The 25,724-nt window shown below is 38.1% G+C and overlaps 1 protein-coding gene across 2 annotated transcripts in view; it reads right to left on the bottom strand.

Annotated features, from left to right (window-relative positions):
* Window positions 1-2,200: 2,200 nt before the first annotated feature.
* The window catches only part of LOC110163436 (tetratricopeptide repeat protein 39B), a 45,041-nt gene continuing 21,517 nt past the window's right edge, over window positions 2,201-25,724 (bottom strand). For both annotated transcript variants that reach the window (XM_020928392.2, XM_055156494.1), the window contains 15 exons: window positions 24,230-24,291; window positions 24,074-24,141; window positions 23,616-23,680; window positions 22,130-22,229; window positions 21,943-22,008; window positions 21,064-21,172; window positions 20,880-20,947; window positions 19,139-19,198; window positions 17,202-17,363; window positions 15,976-16,067; window positions 14,515-14,635; window positions 13,486-13,597; window positions 12,685-12,802; window positions 11,433-11,549; window positions 2,201-8,516 (listed from right to left, as the gene is read on the bottom strand). In XM_020928392.2, coding sequence (XP_020784051.2) covers window positions 8,420-8,516; window positions 11,433-11,549; window positions 12,685-12,802; window positions 13,486-13,597; window positions 14,515-14,635; window positions 15,976-16,067; window positions 17,202-17,363; window positions 19,139-19,198; window positions 20,880-20,947; window positions 21,064-21,172; window positions 21,943-22,008; window positions 22,130-22,229; window positions 23,616-23,680; window positions 24,074-24,141; window positions 24,230-24,291 — 1,417 coding nt within the window. In that variant the 3' untranslated portion in view covers window positions 2,201-8,419. The remainder of the gene's footprint in view (window positions 8,517-11,432; window positions 11,550-12,684; window positions 12,803-13,485; window positions 13,598-14,514; window positions 14,636-15,975; window positions 16,068-17,201; window positions 17,364-19,138; window positions 19,199-20,879; window positions 20,948-21,063; window positions 21,173-21,942; window positions 22,009-22,129; window positions 22,230-23,615; window positions 23,681-24,073; window positions 24,142-24,229; window positions 24,292-25,724) is intronic.

Genomic DNA, 25,724 nt, shown 5'->3' with positions numbered 1-25,724 from the left:
CACAAATCGTTGATCTTAAAATATTTCTGAAGACACAAAGTTTACATCCAGGCACGGAAATGAGAAAAATAAGAATCGTACAAGAAAATACAAACAAAAATAAAGCTTAAAGGTGCAGTACGCAATTTTTCCGGTGGAAGGTCTGTCCGCTGCTGGTCTCCATGAAGATACTATTGCTTTGTCTAGAATGTTCCACAGTAGAGCTTAAACCGATCTTTCTCAACTATAGGCAGCATTACAGGTCTGATCTGTGGAGAGGCGACGCTATTCACAGAGAGAATTATTGTATTCTTTTAGCAGCAAAAACACCTGTAATGAATAAATGCTATATAGATGTGTTTAAAGTCACACCGCGGAACATTCCAGACAAAGCAATAACATCTCCAAGGCGACAAGCGGGTGACGGACCCTCCACCAGAAAAGTTGCGCAATACACCTTTAAAACAACACGTAGTTTTGGTCTTAAACTTGAGATACATTCATAATAAAAAGGAGGAAGCCAGCCATATTGAAATTTCTGTTTTAAATTTCAAAATGTTGTTCAGTATCAGTTTGTTGCAAAGCTAAATTTTTTTTATCATTTTGGGGGATTTTAACGGTTAATTCAACCTTTTATAAATATCCCAACAGGAAGAAATTAATAAATACTGCATAATATACATTTTTTTAAAATCTTTGTGGCAGATTTTTGTGCTTTTGTTCATCTAGAAGCGAAATTTTTTTAGTTAAGCTTTTTGTTTTGGTCGCTGCTATTTTGCCACAAATGTGTACAAGCAAAAATAGAAATTGAAGGAGAAATTTAAAGGTTTTATATTACGCAAATTTGGCTATTATTATGAGCTTATAACCGTGGTTACCTCATCAAAAACAGACCTGGAGTTGTGTTTTGTTTCATTTAGAAATGTTTGAGTAACTCTTTATTATCTCAACATGCTCTGTTCCACCTTGTGATGTCATGAAGCGATAGTTTTCAAGTTAACAGCTAATTTTTTCATACACTGTGCAATAGGGATGGGACGAGATACAATTTCCACAAGACGAAACGAGATACGAGGTTGGGTCCACGAGAACAAGACAACATGAGATTTTAACTTAATTCCTAATATATAAAGTTCACAGTTCAATTTCCAGTTTTGGCCTCACATTTTTGTATTTATTTGATTTCATAGTTTTGTTTTCATTCTAGTACTGCTTTTTTTTCTAGAGACTCATATTTTAAAAGTCGTTATTCATAAATTACAAAATAAAGTTGGATTTGAGCATTATTGAACATTAATGAGGATATTTTGTTGTTGACTGAGTGATCGTGTCTCTGAACAATTAGTATGACTCAAGTTTTAAACTCAGTCATTGAAGCAGCAATTAAAGGATCCATAAGTTGCCTATTTGGACATTGAAATGCAGCCCATTGCTTTTTCTTTTCAACATTCAACTGAACTAGCAAGATTGGAACAAAATAGTCATTAAATAATTTGATTAGATTAAAAAATTAGATTAAAGATTAGAAATGATACAAAACATTTCAACATTTCTAAGATAGGTGAGCCTGTTTGTGTTTTTGTAGCATGTTCCAGTCCGGGTGCAGGAGGTTTCTGTTTCTGTTTCACACACATATGTACTAGTGAGAGGAATAAGCAGAGAAATACTGGCCCTACTGAGGACAGGATATTCTGACAAAATGCTTATCGCTCACTCACTAGAGCTCTCATGTGTCTGCAGATCTGTATACTGCAGATCTACATGCAGATCGTGACAAAGCGACTCAAAAAAAAAAGTCTCTTGCGACTTAGTCTATGGGAAACAATGCTGAAAGAAATGTAACTCACGAACATGTGACTCTTTTCTGTCCAAACCAAATGTAAACACTGGGAAAAAAAAATCTAATTTGTCTCTTGTGTGCGTGATCTTGTGGCGATTTTGTCTCACGAGATCTTGTCCCATCCCTAGTGTATAAAGAAGTGGACTAAGCGAGTGTGATGTCACAATCTGTGTATCATTCATTCATTCGTTTTGCAATATAAAACCAAAAATAAGAAAATGAACAGTTTTCTTCATTATTTGTCTCCAAAACCAAAATGAAAAACAGATAAAGACTCGTTTTTTTCAGTTTTCGTTTTTGTGTTTAAATGAAAAAAAAAAAGAAAAAAAAAGAAAAGAATAACAACCGTTTCCTGTTTGCGTGACTTAAACTGCGATGCCAAACTTTTGTGCCGCATACGGACTGAACCAGGACTGAACCAGGACTAAACCAGGTCCAGGAATGAGACCAGGACTGAGACCGGGACTGAGACCGGGACTGAGACCGGGACTGAGACCGGGACTGAGACCGGGACTGAGACCAGGACTGAGACCAGGACTGAGACCGGGACTGAGACCAGGACTGAGACCAGGACTGAGACCAGACCAGAACTGAAAACGGTTTAGTCCGGGTCTGGAGTGAATGAATAATGCTCTGTGAAGCGTCTGAGTGTCCAAAAAAGTGCTATATAAAACTGATGCATTATTATTATTATTATTATTATTATTAGTCCTAGTTTAGTCCTGATTCAGTCCTGGTTCAGTCCGTACGCGGCACAAAAGTTCGGCATCGCAGTTTAAGTCACGGAAACGGGAAACGGCCGTTATCGTTTTTTTCCATTTTTCATTTAAACACAAAATGGAAAACTGAAAAAACGAATCATTATCCATTTTTTCATTTTGGTTTTGGAGACAAATAATGAAGAAAATAGTTGTTTTTTCATTTTCTTATTTTTGGTTTTATATTAAAAAACGAATGAACAAATCATACAGGGATTTGTCACCCACAGTGTCCAGCTCCAGTCAAATGAAGCTCATTGAGGCTGAATCATGTAGAGCAGGTTAATATGAACATTTTAAGACCAAAATGACGAGTCTGACACCAGCAATTATAGAAAAAGAGGCAAGATTTTTTCAATACAAACTGAACTGAATCCAGAGTCTCGACCATGCTCACTTCCTATTTTCCTATTCCTACAAAACACAACTCCAGGTCTGTTTGTGATGAGGAAACAACATTAGAACATATCAGAAAACAGCGTAATATAGGCCTAAAATAGGTAGCTCTGTTTATTTCTCGTTTATTTCTTGACTAAAACGCGGGCAGTATTGTTTCATATTTAAAAGCACATTTTGGTGATTGTCTTTTTGTCTTTTTTGTTGCTTCCAAGTCGCGTTTTTTTTTTTCATTTTTTGACTGTTCACGAGTCCATCACTGATTTGAAAAGCTAAAAGTTATTAGTAAATAAAGCTAAATGTAAACTGGAGGAAGGAAGAGTGAATATAAGGGAGGAAGGCCTAGAGGAAGACCAAAGAGACAGCGTCTGGATGAAGAGGAGCAGAGGAGCCAGTGGTGGAAGGAGTACTCCATTTTCTTAAGTAATGGAGCAAAAAAATACTATAAAAGTAAAAGTATCACAAGAAAAAATCCACTCAAGTAAAAGTATTAAAGTATCTGTTTAAAAATGTACTTAAAGAGTAAAGAGTAAAAGTATTTTGAGGTCTAATAAAGCTTCAAATGTAGTAATCTGTACAGACTTTTGCAGATTTTATTTGTTTATTTCTGTTTCGACTTAAACATAAACCCTCAGACTTTTCCGCATGTCTCGAACTATAATAAAAAATACTTTTCCTTTGCAGTCCTGTACGAAAATGTAGTGGAGCAGAAAGTGAAGATACCTGCTCTCACACGTAGTGAAGTAAAAGTAAAAAAATACTTAAGTTCATTTTACAGCAGATAAAGTGCAGATACCTACAATTTTTACTTAAAAGGTGGGTCAGTCCATATGAAATCAGCCGCCCTCCCCTATGAGCCATCTCAGATTTGGCTGAAAAAAAATTTCTAAAAATTTCTAAAGTCATCAAATGAAAGAATCTCAGATTTTAGGTCAGTCTCTTGAGTTTATGAAGGGGGGCGCCGGGCCTTGCTTTAGCGCTCGTCTAGTTTGGAAGTAAGTTTGTGGTTTGTAATGTCTTTCTAGTTTGTGAAGAAAAACTTTACATTCTTTATGTTTTGTGAAACCCACTCAAACATCTGGAGTGTGGTCAATATTTGATTGCTGTCAGTTGTCTGAAGACTTGTCCCTTGCAGCTGAGTGTTTTACTGTGCCACCAAAACCATCACAAACAATGCACCACAAATAATCTCCAACTGTCTTCCCTTATAACAAGCAAATAGTGTTTAAGTCTATTAAAGGTAATTGAACCTTTCTGCAGGTGGAAAAGTTCCTAAGTTCCACCAAAAACAACTCATGAGAGCTCATTTTCAAAAATTCTGTTTGAAATGAAGGAAGTTAATAGTAGATGTTTTTATTATTTTAAACTAATCAGAATATGCCAAAGTTTCTCTGGTAAAAATTTGATCAACATCTAACTGTGCCCACATGGGAAACCAAGGGTCCACAGAAGGGGCCAAAAAGATCACATTTGATCTGTGACCAGATTTGGGACTCTACACCATCCACATGAAAGCTCAGAAAAGTGTGAGATTGTTGTCAGAAATGGTCATTCTCTCAAATATTCAGGTTCAACAGTTAGTTTGTAAATATCTGCTTGGAGTAAAAAGATCTTGGACCTCAAAAATTTAGTGGCAACCAATGTGAGATTTTGGGGGTCCATAGTGCTCCCCGTAATCAAGATACCCAAGACTGGACAACAGATTCAGAATCTATGACCAAGAATCTACAATAATACACATTTTCAGCTTCTGAGCTCTATTTTTGATGAAGTTCTGGTCTCTCATACATTCTTATAAAATAAGGTTTCAGAAAAAGTGAGCATGGCCCCAAAATTTCAATGGGCCATAACTCAGGAACGACTCAAGGGATTGAGCTTAAATTTGAGATTCTTTCATTTGGTGATTTTAGAAATTTTTTGATTTTTTTTTCAACCAAATCTGAGATGGCTCATAGGGAAGATTCCTTGAAAACGTCTGATTTCATACGGACTGACCTAGGTGCATCGTGTAACTTTTCTGGTGGAGGCTCCGTCAAATGCTTTTGTTGATGTTATCGCTTTGTCTGGAATGTTCCACAGTATGGCATTAAACCTTCCTATGTTCACTGAGACCAAACCGAACCAAGTTACAGGTCAGATCTGTGGAGAGGTGACCCCGCTCACAGTCAGAATACCTGTTTTTCTTGGTATTTCTGAGCTGTAAAACCACATGTACTTGAATAAACGTAAAGCAGAGCTGGTTTTAGTGAAAGTGACGGAAACCTCACCAGAAAAGTTACACAATACACCTTCAAGCACAGTATTTGACTACTTTTACTTCGTCACTTTTACTTCCACCACTGGTTCATGAAGTAGAGGAGCGGAGGAGAGGATCGGGTTTTTCCTACGTTTAAATAACTGCTTCATGAAACAAAAATAAAGGCTTTTTGTGAGGTCAGAAGACGGCAAAAATAAAAATACACAATCAATCACGGACGCGGGTAAACAGCTAAAGGCCTAAGTGTTTTTGTATTGCTGCTGAAATGTTATTATGCATTATTAAGGAACAAGGCAACCAAAAGGAAATCTATATATGTGAACTCTACGCACTCCCTGCTTTTCTATACTAATCTTATCTATTTATTGGTTGCAACAGTCATTGTGTTCAGCTATTTACAGGAAAACAACTAGAATCTATTAAAGGTCCAAGTGTCTGTGCATTTATGTTGTTTAGAACATGATGCTTTGAATGGAAATGGATTTAAACTGCGTTCACACATGTTAAAACCGCGGCTAGTCCAGGATTAAACTAGGACTAACCAGAACTAGGCCAGAACTAGACCAGGGCTGAACCAGGACTAGACCAGGACTAAACCAGAGCTAAACCAGGGCTAGATCAGGACTAGACCAGGACTAAACCAGGACTAAACCAGGACTAGACCGGGACTAGACCGGGACTAGACCGGGACTAGACCGGGACTAGACCAGGACTAGACCAGGACTAGACGAACAGGTGTGAACGCAGTCTAAGTCAGTACAGCGGTAAAGGAGACGCTTGTTGCCATGACAATACTTTGCTTGAAATATTCCACAGTATGGCACTAAACTTATCCATCTCCACTTATCCACACAAAGTAGCGCCGCCACACCAAGTTACAGGTCAGATCCGTGCAGAGGCCATACTGTGGAACATTCCAGGCTATGCAACGACATCTCCATGGAAACAAGCAGATGGCAAAACCTCTAAAAGAAAGGTTACACAGTGCACCTTTAAGTACTGTTAAAGATGCACTGTGTAACTTTTCTGATGGAGGTTGCGCAGATTTGATTGCTTTGCCTGGAATGTTCCACAGTATGGCATTAAACGTATATCGCTTTTATGTTTCGTTTCGTTTTCTTACTGTGCTTGGGCTTGCCTTTGCATAGATCTGACTTGTAACTCCGATCTTCTCAACCAGTTTGCTTGAGTTTAATATACTGTGGGATGTTCTAGGCAAAGTAATGGTATCTCCACGGCGACAAGCAGCTGATTTGCGGAAAGGTTACACATTGCGCCTTTAATATTGCGCACAAGTTACGAATTTACTGGCGAACGAGATGTGAATTAAAAAAAAAAAAAAAAAAGTGTTGAAAAAACAAAAAAAACAAAAAATGCTTCAAGTAAGAAAATTATCCATTAACTGTTAGCAGTTTTTCTGTGCTTTTAAGAAATATTATACCTCAAAAATAGTGTTTATTTATAATATTTAGAAATTTTGGTCAATAATACTAATAATAATAAATTATTTTACTATCTCTGCCTTCATCTGTAACTGTCAGGATAGGTTGGCTTAATGTTATAATGGAGGCCCAAGGGCTAAAGCTAAAAATAACATGAACACAAATAATAAATAGGATAAAAATAAGAGCCATAAATGTTGTTAAATTACTTCAGAAAATAAAGTTCAGTTAGAGTCATCCGGTGAATCCTCAACTGTTTTCATGAGGTTGTTTTGTGATTAAGTCTTGGTTTGGTCCACAATAATATGCTACGACGAGGGGCTAGTGCGGTCACGATACTGACATTTCGATACTAAGGAACAGACTCGATACTCAATACCGATTCTGATACCATGACGATTAAAAAAACCCTCTCATTTTCCATGTGCTCTTATACTTGTTCTGATGCAGCTCCAGATCGTTCTAAAGACATTCAGGAGAGCTTCATTTCTCTCCTGGCAATGGGACTTGTTTAGTATCAATATCTGCGAAAAATGAGGATCTACTTTGGATACTAGTTTTAGTATCGTTTAAGATCTGATTTTCGATATTTTTGACCCTTGCAGCGACTTGAGTTGGCATATGTTGCGTTCACACAAACTACATAAAAACTAGGACTAAGTGGGGAACTAATCCAGGTCTAGACCAGGACTAAACACAAGACTAGATCAGGACTAGACACAGACTAGATCAGGACTAGACACAGACTAGATCAGGACTAAACACAGACTAGATCAGGACTAGACACAGACTAGATCAGGACTAGACACAGACTAGATCAGGACTAGACACAGACTAGATCAGGACTAGACACAGACTAGATCAGGACTAGACACAGACTAGATCAGGACTAGACACAGACTAGATCAGGACTAGACACAGACTAGATCAGGACTAGACACAGACTAGATCAGGACTAGACACAGACTAGACCAGGACTAGACACAGACTAGATCAGGACTAGACACAGACTAGATCAGGACTAGACACAGACTAGATCAGGACTAGACACAGACTAGATCAGGACTAGACACAGACTAGATCAGGACTAGACCCAGGACTAGACCAGGACTAGACCCAGGACTAGACCCAGGAATAGACCCAGGACTAGACCCAGGAATAGACCCAGGACTAGATTCAGGACTAGACCCTGGACTAAACCAGCACTAGACCCAGACTAGACCCAGAACTAGACCCAGGACTAGATCCAGGACTAGACCCTGGACTAGACCAGGACTAGACCAGCACTAGACCCAGACTAGACCCAGAACTAGACCCAGGACTAGATCCAGGACTAGACCCAGGACTAGACCCAGGACTAGACCAGTATTAGACCAGTACAAGTGTGAACACAAGATTAGACAAAATGCATGAAAATATTTTTAAAGAAAGAATTATTCAAAGTTGATCTGGTTTTAAATCTAAAACTATCTAAAATGTACGCCGCCCCCTAGTGGTACTTAAAACAGTCTGGAGATGACATGTTTTCCCTGTGTGTTCTTAAAAATAGTGATCTCACAGAATATTGTGAAATAAAATAAACAAAATCGTGATCTTGAGGGACCCTGTGATTCCAGCCCTAAACATATTGTAGTAGTTATTATTGTGGACATAACCTGTATATTATATTTTCAGTATTTTCATAAGAGCCGTACGTGTATATATATATGTATAGATTACATATATTTCATATTTAGGAGTAGACTTGTTAGGGAGTGCTGACTGGCGACCCCTTGAGGCTGTTGAGGGCGGCGTGGATCCGGAAGTGAAGCCTTGACTCCATGGAATAATCCTTGTAATTTGTCCTGATGGAAAAATAACAGAAGAAAGGATAGTAAGTAATGACGTATATACTGTCACCGGAAATGTGGGGGCCCGGAGCAAGAAGACTGACATGGGGCCCCCTTTAAAGGGCCCATCTCATGCAAAATCAACTTTCCAGAGCTTTCTACCTTCTAAGAGTGATGTGTGCCTGAAGTGCGCAGAAGTTCCAACAACTTTATTCATGTTTCTTCTTTATTTCCATGATTATTTACACTGTAAATTCTCACTGTTACATCAAAACTATGAATGACACGTGTGGAATGGAGTAAACAAAAGATAAAATTAGAACTAAACCAGGACTGGACCAGGACTAAACCAACAAGTGTGAACGCAGTCAGTACAGTGGTGAAGTAGATGCTCGTTACCATGGAAATGCTTTGCCTGAAATATTCCACAGTATGGCACTAAACTTATCTCCCTCTATGGACTCAAAGTAGTGTCGCCAGACCAAGTTACAGGTCAGATCTGTGGAGAGGTGACCCCATTCGCAGCAAGAATGTGTGCTTTTTAAAGGTTTTTTTGAGCAGTAAATTAAATTCTAGGTAGATATGTTTAACATCATACTGTGCAACATTCCAGGCTATGCAATGATATCTCCATGGAAACAAGCAGATGGCAAAACCTCTAAAAGAAAGGTTACACAGTGCACCTTTAAGTACTGTTAAAGAGGCACTGTGTAACTTTTCTGATGGTGGTTGCGCAGATTTGATTGTTTTACCTGGAATGTTCCACAGTATAGCATCAAAAACAGAGGTGGTGCTACCATTAGGCAACAGTAGATGGCTGCCCAGGGCCCCCAAACCTGGAGGGGCCCCTCACCAATTGCCCTCAGTGCCTTTAATGACCAAGTTTGATTTTCTCTCAACATGACATTAAATCAGAGTAGTGTGGAAGTTGTGCGTGATAAAAAAGGAGCCGACAACTTCTCACATTTTCACGTGTCGCTTTATTAACTCTACTCACAACTCCAGTGAAACGGCTAATAACGGTAAACAGAACAGCGTACCTCAAACATCATCATCGGGTCTAAAAGGGACCGTGATTGTACTGTATAGAGAGCATAAACCTAAAAACTGAACACTGAACATAGGTAATCATGTAACTAATGTGTCTCCAGTTAGCGGTGAACTATGTATGTAAACATGTATGTTAAAGGCACTACAGTGGTTTCATTTTTAACAAGAAAACACCATCAAAGTAGGATCTGACTGTCAAATCTATTTTAACTGTCAAAATATTCCCCCTTTCACGTTAGAATGGACTAGTCAGCTTGACCCTGATTTGAAAAGAATCATATGTAATGAATGTAAACAAAAATATAATTGTACTAGTATAAAAATAAAACAGCTTACAGCTCTGTTTATCTAGTGTAATGTAGTGTAATGTAACTAATAAAACAAGTTTCCAATCCACCCTAATTCAAATACAGATGTCCATGTCTCAAGAACAATGAGGAAAAACAGACAATAAATTGTAAATGATCTCATGTATTTTCTGCTCTTCTGCTACTTTTGTTTTAAGTATTGTAATACGTTTGTTCCAAAAATATAGTTCATGCTTTTATTTTGAAAGGCAGTTGTACAACAGGAAGCGGCCACGAGAAAGAGGATGTTTACCTCCCGGCTAACAGTCTGTGCGGCTAACTGACAATTAGCACAACAGAAAGTTTTGTTTGGTTTCATCTAAGAGTAACTGAAAATGTATTAAGTTAATATATGGTCCATCCCGGCTTAGCACCTGGTTGACGAGGGGACAAGGGCAATAAGGAATCATATTGGAATGACTTTGTTTTGGAAATGTTTTGTTTTTTGTACGTTGAGCCGCTAGTTTTGTGCCAATGCGTTATAATTTTTGTCCACTAGATGGCGCCAGTGCACTTTGCTTCAGCAATGTTATACGCAGTTTGACAAATTATTTTTAATGTGTAATTTCTTGTTCAACATAGATTAATACCAAAAGTCAGGCTTTATGAGCTTTATTGTTGGTAAACAGTAATTGTTGATCAGATTGTCAGATTAGAGATTGTCACAAATGGTTAAATGGTTGAATGGTTAAATGATTGAAAGGTTAAAAGGAGTAAAAGGTACACTGTAAGAGCTAATAGTTTTTTTTATTTCATTTTTTTTTTTTGGTAGTTCTTACGGTGTGTTCACAAACAAGACCCAAAAATAAAAGTTGTGAACCATCAGTATATAAGACCATCATTTCAACCGGGATTCTACATAAATAATAAAAATATACAAAACAAAAAAACAAAAACAGTGCATTATAGTGAGGGCCCCCAACTCAAGTTCACCTAGGGCCCCCAAATGTGCCACTGATGAAAAATACACAGCCTTTATGTTTTCAAAATAGCTCCAAACTGGTTTTAGATTTTGAAAGCTATCCACCCTTTGCTTTGAACCCTGTCCATGATTTGTACATTTCTCATAACTCTGAAGCACAGCTGTGAAGTGAAAACCATTTCAGGAGACTTTATCATGAAGCTCACTGAGAGAAGGTCAAGGATTTACAGAACTGTCCACAAATTATTTATTAATTATATACTTTGCATGGCCATAGATGTGCGAACTGAATTGCCCTTTGAGATTAATAAAGTTGTTGATTGATTGACTGACAAAGCAAAGCAAAGGGTGGAGACTGTGATGATTTTATATACAGAAGATAAAAAATATTTAGTAATATTTAATTGGTAGTGTATATTAAGCATTTTACAGTTTTTTGAGTATGTTTTGACACCATAGCTTACGTGCAAATCTATTTTAAAACTATCTTTCACACTTTTTTGTTTACTACATACCACATGTGTCATTCATAGTCTTCAGTTAGAGTCTATAGTGTAAATACTCATGGAAAACTCTTTACTGATTGTATTGTAGAACATGAATTGTACTGACTTGGCGTTCTCGATGTAGGAGACGGCTTTGGAGAAGTCTCCCTGCTGTTTGTACAGGAGTCCCAGCTCGTACAGAGTGAAGGGCACCAGGTAGTGATCGTACCTGATCCGACGCTCACTGAAACACACGGGTCACGGGGTTAGGAATGTTTATCACTGACGACCAACAGGGGGCGATGGTAATGGACTCTTTCCTCATAATCAGCAAATGCTATTTATTAAGTATGTAGTAAGTATTTATTAAATAAGTAAGGAAGTATTTATTCAGAGTCAGGATCAACAGTCTTAGAAACCAGCGCTTCTATCTTCTTCATTCTGTGTTGTGTCCAGTTCTGTTCTCTGGTCTCTTTCCAACTCCTCCAAGGAATTTTCAAGGTGCATTGTGGAAAACTTTGAGTGCACTGCTTTTTCACTCACTGGACATTCAGACATTTCTAAGAATGGCGTAACCCCTAAACGTTGGTCTAAGTGTGGACATTTGGACACGACACCAGAGCTTAGAAAAGGTACGTCTTTGTGAGTCGACGCTGATGCCAATTTCTGAACCTAATAAATACTTAAAATAAGGCTGTTGAGTTGAATTTCAATTTGTGTATGAAACAATCTCCAAACTCATATAATCAAGTTGAAATGATTAAAGCTTAACAAAGTTTATTTTGGGATATTTTTTATTTAAATAAGTATATTTATTTTAGGTTTTAAAGAGATAGAGATTGTATAACAGCTGGATATATAGTTTATTTTGGATACATTTAAGTATATTTTATTCATTTTATGTTTTATACATTGCAAAACTGCTCTAAGGTTCATATTTGTTGCCTGTATTTATTTTCAATTTGAAAGTTCTGCATAAATTATGAATAACAAAGTGTTTCTTTTTTTTTTTTTTTTAAATAGTGAATAAATGCATCGTGTAACTAAAACATAATCGTTTGAACAACTGTGATTTCAATATTGACTTAAATAATCGTTACAATGATTTTTTCCATAATTGAGCAGCCCTCATTTAAAAGCAATCTCTTCACATAAACACGTAGCTGTTTTCTTTGATTTTATGTTTGAATAAAAGTTTGCATTAGCATGTTCGTAAAATAGGTTATAGAACCATGATCTTTGGGTTTGTGGGGAAATGCTCGTACCACTGAGCCACTGTTGCCCGCACAGGAGTTGCTGAACAGTGCCCTCTGGTGGTCAGGTGCGTTTTGCAGACCCACAGTTCCATTGAGAAGAGATGTGTGTAGATGTATGTTTACCTGGAGAGCACCTGAGTGAAGCAGAGCTCAGCCTGCAGCAGACGGCCCAGATGTTTCAGACACAAACCCTTCAGCATCTGCACCAGACAGCTGTCGTCAGGATGGTACTCTGAGGGGTCTATGGAGAAAAGGAGACAGGATAAAGACCTGCTTTAGACCTGGTTCAGATCTAGTTTAGTCCTGGTGTAGTTTTGTTTATAGGCTTTGATTAGTCTTGATTAGGCTGGATTTAGTCTTAGCTTTAAAACTTATTTAGTCCTTGGTCCAGTCCTTGGTCCAGTCCTTGGTCCAGTCCTTGGTCCAGTCCTTGGTCCAGTCCTTGGTCCAGTCCCTTTGGTCCAGACCCTGGTCCAGTCCTGCTTTAAAAAATGGGTTTATTTCTGGTTTTAATCCTGGTTTAATCTAGTTATTCCCCTTGTCGATTCCTGGTTTAGTCATGGCTCAGTCCTGCTTTTAGTCCTGGTTCAATCCTAGTTTAGTTCTGTTACAGTCATGGTTTTGGTTCAGTCATGGTTCAGTCATGAGTTTAGTCCTGTTTTAGTCCTGGTTTGGTTTAGTCCTGTTTTAGTCCTGTCGTAGTCCTGTCATAGTCCTGTCATAGTCCTGTCGTAGTCCTGGTTCAGTCCTAATTCAGTCCTGTCGTAGTCCTGTCGTAGTCCTGTCGTAGTCCTGGTTCAGTCCTAGTTCAGTCCTAGTTCAGTCCTGCCGTAGTCCTGTCATAGTCCTGGTATTAGCCCTGGCTTAGTTTTGGTTCAGTCCTGGTTTAGTCCTGTTATGGTCCTGGTTTTGGTCTGGACTTACTGGGGTCCTCCCTGAGCTGCTCCTCTGCCTTCTCTATGGTGACCAGCAGAGCCTCGGTGAAGTCTGGCCTCTTCCCCACGATCGTGAAGCCGTTCCACACATACATCATCTCCTAAACCAACGAAAAGAGATTTAGTCTGAGTTTTTGTCTTTCGTGTGTGGAAAACATAGGATTCTGGATTTAGACTGGATTTGGTTCTGATGTAGTCCTCATTACCTCCGCCAAGGAGGTTATGTTTTTGCCGCCGTTTGTCTGTTTGTTTGTTTGTTTGTTTGTCTGTTAGCAACATAACTCAAAAAGTTATGGACCGATTTTGATGAAATTTTCAGGATTTGTTGGAAATGTGAAAAGGAAGAACTGATTTCATTTTGGGGGTGATCCGGAAGAAATCCTGGATTCTGGATCACTTTGAAATTTTAGTTAACATTGTGGTAAATGGGGCCAAAAATTGTGTTTCTCAATATCTCGGTTAATTATTGACCAAACCCCATGAAATTTGACTCAGGGATGGACAATGGGATCCTCTTTCATATTCCAAATTGAAAGATACGAGACAAATATTTATGGAAAACACAATTAATATGAGGGGGACTGTAGTCCTTGGCGGAGTCTGCGCTCTCTGAGTGCTTTTCCAGTTTGATTCTGGTTTAGTTCTGGTAAGCTCTTTTAGTCCTGATTTAGACCTAGTTGGCTCTCACTTTTTTAGTACAGATGCACTTTTGTCCTCTTTAGACCTTGTTTAGACCCTGGCTAAGTCCCTGGTTTAGGCCTAGTTTAGGCCTGGTTTAGGCCTAGTTTAGTCCTGGGTCATATTTACATTTATTCATATTTAAGTTTAGGTAGAAATAACTTTTTCACATGGGCCATGTAGGTTCTATTACCGCTATTTTTCCCTTCATAAATAAATATTAGACAAAGATTTTTTTAGATTAAGTTTACTTGATCTGAAAAGGCTAAAAGTGACAAAGGTGCAAAAAAGTAAGAAATCAGTAAGGGGCTCAAATACTTCACAGCACTGTAGACATTACCAGAGCGGGCAGGACCAGAGGCACTGGAGATTGGGCTTTGTATCGTCTGGACTTCCTCACAGCAAACTTCTCTGTAGGGATGGATTTACCGGCCAACCTCTGCTTCAGACCCTCCACCTGCCTACACAAAAACACACAAAAACACAAGATTTTAAATGACCTAATCTAGTGAAAAGGTGTTAGTATTAAAAAAAAATGCTTAAAGGTGCATTGTGTAACTTTTCTAGTGGAGGGTCTGTCAAATCTCCATGGAGATGTTATTGCTTGTGTGGAATGTCTCCCAGTATACATGCATTCCGGTCATTGTGAGCATCAAATGTTTGTTTTCCCAGTGGGATGTGTCTATTGACAAAGTCAGTCTTTTCTAGTCTTTTGAACCATATCACTTTTGTTTCTGGTTCTGATATTGTCATATTTTAGTTTTGGGATTCAGACATTGTAATTGTGTGGTTGTTGGACAGTGGAAAATGGCTCAAGAAATGTGTTTGTGATCTCCATAAATGCAAAAGGGAATCAGATGTGTGTGACTGCAAACCTCTGTTCAAACTGTTTCTCTTCCTAAAGGAATTGAAAAATAGTGAAAGGTGAAGGTGATGGGCAGGATTGATCCACAGGAAAGACCAAAAAGGAAACCTTTCACTACCTAAATCATCCCGAGTTTGCAGTAAACTTTTTGTATGTGGAGCGCCAACAAAGCAAAATCCCAATCCCTCGCTCCACTTTGGTTACGAATTTAAAAAGTCAATGCCAAAGTGAAAGGCACCAGCTGTTCAGCAAGAAACACCTTCCACTGCAAAGAGACCAAGACGTGATGTTGCTGTAAAACCACAAGAACAAGAAAGTGCAGCTCAGTCTGTTTGTCTTCTGCTCCTCTCACTTAACAAACGGGATCTGCTTTGATGGTGCTTCACATACAAAATGTTCACTGTAAACTTGAAATGATTTAGACAGTCAAAGGTTTCCTTTTTCATCCTTCCTGTGGATCAATCCTGCCCATCGTCTTCACCTTTCACTATTTTTCAATTCCTTTAGGAAGAGAAACAGATTGAACGGACGTTTGCAGTCACACACATCTGATTCCCTTTTGCATTTATGGAGCTCACAAACAAATTTCCGCTGTTAGGATCCAACAACCACACAATTACAATGTCTGAATCCCAAAACTAAAATATGACAATATCAGAACCAGAAACAAAAGTGATATGGTTCAAAAGACTAGAAAAGACTGACTTTGTCAATAGACACATCCCACTGGGAAAACAAACATGGAGGTTTGATGCTCAGTTTTTCGGAAAATCCTTCCCAGTATGAATTGTGCAATGACCGGAAGTTTGAGATTCTTGATACATCTATTGAATAAATTGTAATATAAAGCTGTTACATAGTGCACCTTTAAGTGAAAAGTAAGTGAATAAAAAAATATTGATGCATAGTAAATGTATATATTTTGATTATTCTAACCTGAAAAGTTCCACAATGTTTTCTCCAGTTTTCTTCACCTCCTCTTCAGACATCATGCTGAGGATCGCTGCCTTTTGGTAAACATAGATCGCCTGAAAACAAGAAAAAACACAATAAGTAAACCAGAACTGTCTAATCTCCAAAGCTCAAAATGCTCTGTTCCACCTTGTGATGTCATGAAGCGGTAATTTTCAAGTGAACAGCTCCTTTTACCTTTTGTTCAGTACAGACTGGCAATTCCAGGGTTGAAATTATCCCAACAATTCTACAGAAGGTGTATGGAGTTTAAAAACACAGTGGAGCACTTCATGTATTACCACATGACATCACAAGGTGGAACAGAGTGTTTACTGTTTGAGAGGAGAATTCAGCCTAAATATGCAGGGTTTGTGTGTTGCTGCCATAACGATTATCAATTCAAAACTAAATATTTTGAGGACTCTTGAATGACTTGAATGACCCAAAGTTCTCAAAATGGTGCCTGGTGTAGCTGTACCTTGGACCAGTATCTCTATGTACAAATTTGGACTTTTCCATAACAGTTAACAATTAAAAACTAAATATAAAAATCTTTTGAATGAAGAAAAGTCCTCAAAATGGCGCCTGGTGCAGTTGTACCTTGGACCAGCATCTCTCTGTACAAATTTGGACTGTTTCCATAACAATTAACAATTAAAAACTAAATATCTGAATCAACTGAAAGGCAAAAGTCCTCAAAATGGTGCCTGGTGTAGGTGTAGTATCTTGGACCAGTGGCTTTATGTACAAAGTTGGACTGTTTTCTTAACAATTGACAATAAAAATCTAAATATTTTAATCAATTGAAAGGCAAAAGTCCTCAAAATGGCGCTTGGTGTAGGTGTAGTAGTTTGGACCAGTGACTCTATGTATAAATTTGGACTTTCGCCATAACAATTGACAATTAAAAAACAAAATATTTAAATCTTTTCAATAGCAAATGTCTTTAAAATGGCACTTGGTGCAGCTGTACCTTGGACCAACATCTCTCTGTACAAATTTGGACGGTTGCCATAATAATTAACAATTCAAAACTAAATATTTAAATCTTTAGAATAGCAAAAGTCCTCAAAATGGTGCCTGGTGTGGTTATGTCTTGGACCAGCATCTCTATGTACAAATTAGGGCCGTTGCCATAACAATGAATATTTCCAAACGAATGATTGAAATGGCAAAAGTCTTCAAAATGGCGCATGGCGTGGCTGTACCTTGGACCAGCGGCTCTCTGCGCACAGGAGCTGGGCGTAGTGATAGGCCTCGACCCAGTGCTGCTGAAATGAGTGAGTCCACATGAGCTCCCAGTAACACAAGTGATGAATCTGTCTCCACTCACTCTGACTGCGGATGCACTCTTCAAACCGAGACACAGCCTAGGACCACAGCACAGCCACAATCATCACTGTAGAAATATGGAATTCTTGCAAGATTATACATTTGCAGTCAAACGTTTGGGCGCACGGTCTCTCATATGTTTACTGCTTTCTACATTTTATATCTATATACAGAACACATCAAATATATGAGGTAAGATACTGAACATGGAATTATTTAGTAAAGGAAAAACGCTGAACAATTTGACAGGTCCACGGTGAAAAAAAGAGATTGAAAAAAGACTTGTTTTAGTCCTGGTTTAGTCCTGGTTTAGTCCTGGTTCAGTCCTGGTTTAGCCCTGGTTCAGTCCTGGTTCAGTCCTGTTTCAGTCCTGGTTTAGCCCTGGTTCAGTCCTGGTTTATCCCTGGTTTAGTCCTGGTTCAGTCATGGTTTAGCCCTGATTGAGTCTAAGTTCAGTCATGATTTAGTCCTGATTTAGTCCTGGTTCAGTCTAGGTTCAGTCATGATTTAGTCCTGATTTAGTCCTGGTTCAGTCTAGGTTCAGTCATGATTTAGCCCTGATGTAGTTCTTGTTCAGTCCTGGTTTAGCCCTGGTTTAGTCCTGGTTCAGTCATGGTTTAGCCCTGATTGAGTCTAAGTTCAGTCATGATTTAGTCCTGATTTAGTCCTGGTTCAGTCTAGGTTCAGTCATGATTTAGCCCTGATGTAGTTCTTGTTCAGTCCTGGTTTAGCCCTGGTTTAATCCCGGTTTTATAGCTGAAAAATACCTAGAAAAACAGGCATTCTGACTGTGAGCGGAGATGCCTCTCCACAGATCTGACCTGTAACTTGGTTTGGTCTCCATGAAAATAGAAAGGTTTAAAGCCATACTGTGAAACATTCCAGACAAAGCAATAACATCTCCATGGAGAAACACATTTGATGGACACTCCACCAGAAAAGTTACACAATGCACCTTTAAGTAACTCTTTTTTTCACCCTTTTACTACATAATTCCATACATATTACTTCATATATTCTTCTTCTGTGTGTATAAAATGTCAAAACTAGAAAACATATAAAAAAAACATTAAATGAGCAGGTGTGTCCAAACTTTGGACTGGAGGTGTAGAATTATCACATACCAACAACTGCTATTTTAGATCCAACCGGGTCTAAACCAGGGCTAACCTGTAATTAAACCATGACTAAACCAGAACCAAACCAGGACTAAACTTGTACTGACTCAGAATAAAACCAGGTCTAAACCAGGACTAACTAAACCAGCAAACAAAAGAAAATATTCTACTATTTGGAAGGGCTACTAGTTAAGTCCGGGTTTAATCCTGATGTAAACAAAACTACTCCTCCATATAATTTGTTAGCATAAATGAGTAAAATGTAATATTATTAATTTGGTCTTTCATAGGGACAGTACAAGATCTCGTACCACAATAGACAAAATCGCCACAAGTTCATGCACACAAGAGAAAAATTATCTTGTGTGACTTTTTTCCAACATTTCCACATTTGGATTGGACAAAAAAGCGTCACATGTTGGTGATTTACATCTCTTACAGTTCTGAAAAGCAGCACTAGAATGGAAACAAAACTATGAAATCAAATAAATAAAATGTGAGGCCAAAATTAGAAACTGAAATGTGGAATTTCTATATTAGGCATTACGTTAAAATCTTGTCTCATTCTCGTGGACCCAATCTCGTCTCGTCACATGAAAATTGTGTCTCATCCCATCCCTAGTCTTTCATATTGCAAGGTATACAATAAAATTACACAAACCACACTGGAAGCTATAGAAAGAAAGTGGTGTTACCTTTTCAAACTGTCCCCTGAGTGTGGAGATTCGAGCCGAGTAGAACAGAATTATAGAGCCCTGAAATACAGAAAAAAATGACATTATTATATTGTTATTCATCTGGGGAAAATGACGAAAATGTACTGTAAACCTGTATGGATTATGACATGAACTGAAACTGTTCAAAAACTGGGTCAAATGTCCAGAAGAGGGCAGCAGAGCGTAGTTTTGCTCGCCTTGTCAGGAAACTGTGCACTTTTCCTATACTGAACTAAGTAAAAATGTGTATCCTGTCCCTACAAAGTCCAATACGCGTGATTGACAGGCGGATTAACCAATCAGAGAAACGCACGGTCCGGTGGTTTCAAAACAAGCAGCGAAAAAGAAAATAAATAACACAGAGAACTGACTGACGACAAAGATTTCAATTGAAACGCCAAGTAAAATAAGTTAAAACCTTTTATTATGAATTGTATGAGAATATTCAAGAGATATGTACAAAATTGACAGTTTAAATGGCCAGTTTGAACACAAAGTTAAAGTAAAGTAGTAAAATAATTCACAGAAGTCCCATTGTCAGGACAGAAAAAAACCTTTCCTGAATATCTTTAAAATGATCTGGAGCTGTATCAGAACAAGTATAAGAGCACATAGACTAGTATACACCCACGGACTACTATGGAACCTATCTGGATCACTCAGGGATTACACAAATATAAAACCACATGGGAATAGAAAAGAAAGTACTGTATTTTCCGGACTATAAGTCGCTCTTGGATTATAAGTCGCACCAGCCAAAAAATGCATAATGAAGAAGAAAAAGACATGTATAAGTCGCACTTTTTGGGGAAATGTATTTTGTAAAATCAGAGACCAGGAAATGACATTTCATCAAAGGCAAGTTCTAGTAATAACAACAGAACAAAGAACAACAGACTGAATAGGTATTAATATGTTAATGTAACATATTAACAGTTCTTCAGATAATTATATCTTAAACAACAGAACATAAGTTTACCAAACTCACGATCTCATTCCAAATCATTAATCCATTGAATTCTTCATCCTCGGTGTCACTTCTGCGTAACCTCTGGAGTTAAATCATAAATCCATAATGGAAACAGAGCGCCGCTTCCTCTTCTGTGTAGCTGTCGTCAGACTCAGCATCAGTTCCAGTTAGAATTATTCTGGCCTTTCTGAATCCTGACAGGATGGTTTCGGTTGTCATTGAAGTTTAGGCTTTGTTGATTCATCCCGTGACTTCCAGGAAAGTTACATGTGCATCCACCCAGTTCCCGTGAAGCTGTGTTCTCCATCCCCACTTTCTGCCAGTCCCTCACAAGTTTCTTGCTCACTCCAAACTTTCTTTCTGTTATTCGATTACCGTTTTCGGCTGAATATTCCACTATTTGCAATTGTATTCTACAGGAGACATGCCCAGTAGAGCGAAGTGACAGTGGAACAGGAGTAATAGTAGGACTAGATACTGACACACAAGCTTAGAGCCTCTCGCAGCTGTCAGGCCGAAACTTTTAATATATAAGTCGCACTGAAGTATAAGTCGCAGGAAACACCCAAACCATGAAAAAAAGTGCAACTTAGAGTTCGAAAAATACAGTACTACTGTTTAATATTGAAAATCACATTCTATTGCCTAAAATAGAGCTTTTAAATTACCACTGTAGTATCAGAAACAATCAATAAATACATTTAGTGTAAAATTTGAGTATTAGTTATTTTAGTGTTTAAAAAGTTTTACCTTCGGATACTTGTGTCTGTAAGGCTCCAGCAGTGCCTCGGCCTCCTCCAGGTTCCCTTCACCTGTACCTAAAAACACGAATGAAAATCACAGTCAAATGCATAAAAAGGGGTGGAAGATATATTGTTGTTTTGGAGATATGTAAAAGGAGAGTATGGAGTGGATTGTGTACTGTCATTCGTACCGAGGATGAGGGAGACGTAGGTGTTGTAGAAGAGCAGGGTCAGAGCACAGAGGATGGAGCGCAGACTCTGGTTGGAGGCTCCTTCTCTAAGCTGAGACAAACCAAAACTCTGAAAAACAAAATATTTGGATTATTTTCCCCAAATTACACAATTAAAAATTAAAAACTACAATTCACCCACAGCCCATTTGTGTCACATTTACTGCAGTTTTCTCTTTTTATTAAAGTGTGTTACAATAAAACTATGTGTGTGTTTTTAGGCAATAGATCGACCAAAACAAATGATCAGACTGTGCTGGAAATTGAAGGCCGGAATTTCACAACTTTTCTGAATGTTCTTTTTTTTCTTAGGAAAGATTTTTTATTTTTAAGGCTTCAGCAATATCAAATTTATGGTTAAAATACTTTAAACACAATTCACATTCAGTACAATCTAGAAAAATTATTTGCCATGGAGAATAACAAATACTTTGAGCACAATACGAAATTGAATATTTGATAATAATTTTGATAATTAGAGTAATCATTATTGTTATTTATTTCTTGTTTCTCTTATTTTAATATGGTTTGAGCCCTTTGTTGAGTTGCTTATACCCTTTTAGTTTTTGATTTAGGTTTTTTTGTTATTATTTTTATTTTTTTCTATTATTACTATTACAATTTTTTTCCTTATGGATCTATATTGGTGTTTGGTGTTTGGTTGAATGTGAAGCCTGACCTCCTTGGGATTTGTCAATAATAAATGAATAAAAACTAATAATAATCATAAAAAGACCGATAGCAGATATGCTAAAAAGCCCAAATTTCAGCCCAGTATATTTGCCAACACATATATGGGACTATCACTCGACTAAACCTGGATGACCTCTTCATACTGACCCTGTTTCCAGAGAAGCCGATAAACTCAAGCAACCGGAGAATCCTTTGAGGTAAAAGAGACAGCATCTGAAATCAAATGCAAAAAAAAAATCACCAAATTAAATAAATGCACAAAACACATATTAAAAGGAAAATAATAAACTTTAATACAAAATAAAAAAAATAATAAAAAAGTCCTTGCACTGACCAGGTTGAAGGAGCCCACGCCGAGTTTGACCCCACCGTCAAACTGTCTGAAGGCGTCTGATTGGCCGTTCACATCTTGGGTGGAAATATTCTGACAATCTCTGTGGATAAAAGACTTAGTGTTGATATAAAAATAAATGATTGATTGATTGATAGCATTTATATAGTGCCTTTCAAGATACCCAAAGCGCTTTACAGTTCATTATTCAGTCACTCCACACTCAGTGGTGGTAAACTACTACTACTACTGCCACAGCTGCCCTGGGGCAGACTGACGGATCTGGAGTTGTTCCATTGTAGGCCTACATCACAGTGACCTGATTCTATGGTGTATAATAAAGCATACTGATCCTTTGCAACATTCCCTGGGGGTGTGATGCAAACTGTGGGCACTGCTTTGTCTGAAGCTCTGTTAGACTTTAATCTGATCTTTGTTTTAACACAGTCGGACCAGAAAGAGTTGCAACTACAACCGTCTTTTTGGTTTATTAAATACAATAGGATACAATAGGGTGACCAAATGTCCATTTTTTGCGTCCTGTCCTGGCCGTCCGTGTTTTTTTTTTTTCATAAAGTGATCCAAATGTCCGGGTTTTCATTATCTTTCATCCATTAAATTGAGCGTCTCTCGTAGCTCTCTGTGCACTCAGAAGGAGCGAGCAAACACAGACAAGTAGGAGGCCATGTGCACAGTTTGCAAGGTGAGTGTAGCTCAATGTCGAGGCCCCACCCCCCACCCCCAGTAAGGTGTGCGGGTTTTCACAACCAGAAATATGGTCACCCTAGGATATAACATTAACAAAATATAATTATAAACACAAAAACATAAAACATCCCCGACACACACACAAATGAAATGAAATGAAATTAAATTAAAAGTAATGTGGGGGGGGCTTGCAGCATAACCATACTGCTAGGCCCCCTTACATTTATATTTTGGCCAACTTTTTATTTTATTTTAATAACTTTCCTTTCTTTTTAATTTCTTTTTTTTCACTCCCCCCTGCCCCCCCAGTTTTAATAAACACTTTTAGCCACTATACTTAACTATTTTCTTTTTCTTTTCTTTCCTTTCCTTTCCTTTCCTTTTTTTTTTTTTTTTTTTTTTTACATTTATTATTATATTACTATAATTTTGTTTTTTTCTCTCACATTTTTGTTATGAATGCTCAGACTGATCACAGGATCCTGAAAATGTGCTGCTTAAATTCACTTTGTATTTTTTACTTGAGTTTTATGATAATCTTAAATAAGATTTTTGGCTGTTTGCTACTGTGTGTGCACTATCACCATGGTAACTGCTGAACATTCCACCACAGACATACAATGGAACACCCCCAGTATGATGTCACTGCAGTATCAATGTAATGTAATTGCAAGTATCAGTTAAAAGGTGCACTATATAACTTTATTAATATATTACTCTAACTATTAAAATATAACTGAATTGTTGTTTTGCAGTTGGAGAAATCCTGGTTCAAACTCACTTGTAGATCTGGTAGCTTGTTCGAATCTTGATCCCTCCTTTAATGAAACTGATCATGTTTTCATCCTGGAATGGAAAATATGAAATTACAAATATATAAATTATTGGTCAATTTTGAATAAAGATTTTGTGGTTTAAAGTTTGGAGCATTTGAATTGGAGCCTGGGAGAGATCAGGTGAAATTTGTCCCAAAACAAAATGAATTATGGATGAGACTAAACCTGAAACTGAAGAGGCAACTACAGACTGTTTTAACCAGGACTAAAGCAGGACTAAAGCAGGACTAAAGCAGGACTAAAGCAGGACTAAAGCAGGACTAAAGCAGGACATAGAGCTTACTGATCCATTTGTAATACAAATGCTAAACAGGGATTAAACCAGTATTAAACTTGACCTACTAATTGTACTATTTGAAAAGTATCTAGTATTTCTGTATTCATTTATATATTTTCTCTGTACCTGGACAAATGTGAGTGTTGCTTTCTGTAGCAGACACTCAGCGTAGCACAGCTCTGCGTGCATCTCCTCTGAAAAACACAAAACAATCTTATCACTGCCCCCATTCACTTCAATGCAAAACTAAGCTGTCAATCAAACCAAAGGAGCGGGACTTACCTTCCTGCAGATTGGACTGTTTACTTAAAAGGGACCCCACCATTGAATTTCTTTTTCTGAATCTGAAAGAAAAAGAAATAAATAAATAAGGGAAAAAACTGAAAAGGGAACATTTTGTTTACAGTTCAAAATCAACAGAAAGGGGAATTAGATATGATGAGAATGAATGTGAAACTTATGAAGCAATATTGGCAGGATTAAAATAGTTAAACTAGAACTAAACCTGGACTAAACCTAGACTAAAGAAAGACTAATTCTGGACAAAACCTAGTCTACAGCAAGAGTAAAGCAGGACAAAGTTTAAACCAGGACTAAAGCAGGACTAAACCAGAACAAAACCAGGACTCCACCAGGATTATACCAGGACTAAACCTGGGGGGTATTCCATGAAGCGAGCTAAAGCAAAAACCTATGTTATTTGGGCAATCCAGGCTTATCAAAGCCTCAGTGACTAACCAAAGGTGAGGCTGAGTTACCGCAGTAACAAGCACCCGGAAACAAACCTGCTCAGGACCAGACTAACTGTCAAGATTATAGCTTTGTCTCCAAAACGTCTAACAAAACAGTTTAGTCAAAAGTTTCAGCCCGTGCATTCACACACCTGAGTGAGAACACCTGTCAGTTGAAAAAGTGACTTTTACAGTTATATACCGCTTGAGACTTGTACAGTCCATATGCTCCAACACATGAGACGTGTGTGTGGATGAGTACAGCATCCACACACACATGAGACATGTGTGTGTGGATGCTGTACTCATCCACACACATGAAACACGTGTGTGTGGACGCTGCACTCATCCACACACACATGAGACACGTGTGTGTGGACGCTGTACTCATCCACACACATGAGACACGTGTGTGTGGACGCTGTACTCATCACAAAGACACAAACCATATAAAAGCCTATGGCCATGATTTCATTCAAATGATTTTGCACATGTGTCTGTTGTGAGGAGCAGTGCAGATTTTACACACAGACAGATGCTGGTTTGGACTCTGAGGATGACTGTGAGTTCTGTTTACACCATTACAGCTTTAGGCACTTTTAGGCACAGTAAACTACACAGTCAGTCTACTCTCTGTCCAAGGAGCGAACAGGAGAGGAGGTGGAAGTCGTGTCTTTCAAGCCTGAGTTGGCTTTGGTCAGACTCAGGCTTATGTTTGTCATAGAACGAGTTGAGGCTTTAACTGGAGATGGAGCTAGTTTCAGCCCAAGATTTCAGGATAAGCCTGGACTTGTTAAGCAAGTTTGATGGAACACCCTCCAGGTCGACAGCAAGAGCAAAGAAGTACGAAGTATAAACAAAACCTAAACCAGGACTAAAGCTGGATAAACAGGACTAAATTAGGACTCAACAGGACTAAAGCAGTACTACACTAACAACAGTACATCTGACTACTACTAGCAGTACTAATTACTACAAGTACTACTAATTACTACTAAACAAGCAAGACCCCGCAACTAGTCTGCATCTTACTACTACCAATTACT

Source organism: Boleophthalmus pectinirostris, unplaced genomic scaffold, assembly GCF_026225935.1.
Source record: "Boleophthalmus pectinirostris isolate CB_2022bp ecotype Guang Dong unplaced genomic scaffold, ASM2622593v1 HiC_scaffold_20, whole genome shotgun sequence".
Classification (NCBI taxonomy): domain Eukaryota; kingdom Metazoa; phylum Chordata; class Actinopteri; order Gobiiformes; family Gobiidae; genus Boleophthalmus; species Boleophthalmus pectinirostris.
Note: the sequence above shows the minus strand (reverse complement) of the source record. Positions and strands in the feature narration are given on the sequence as shown.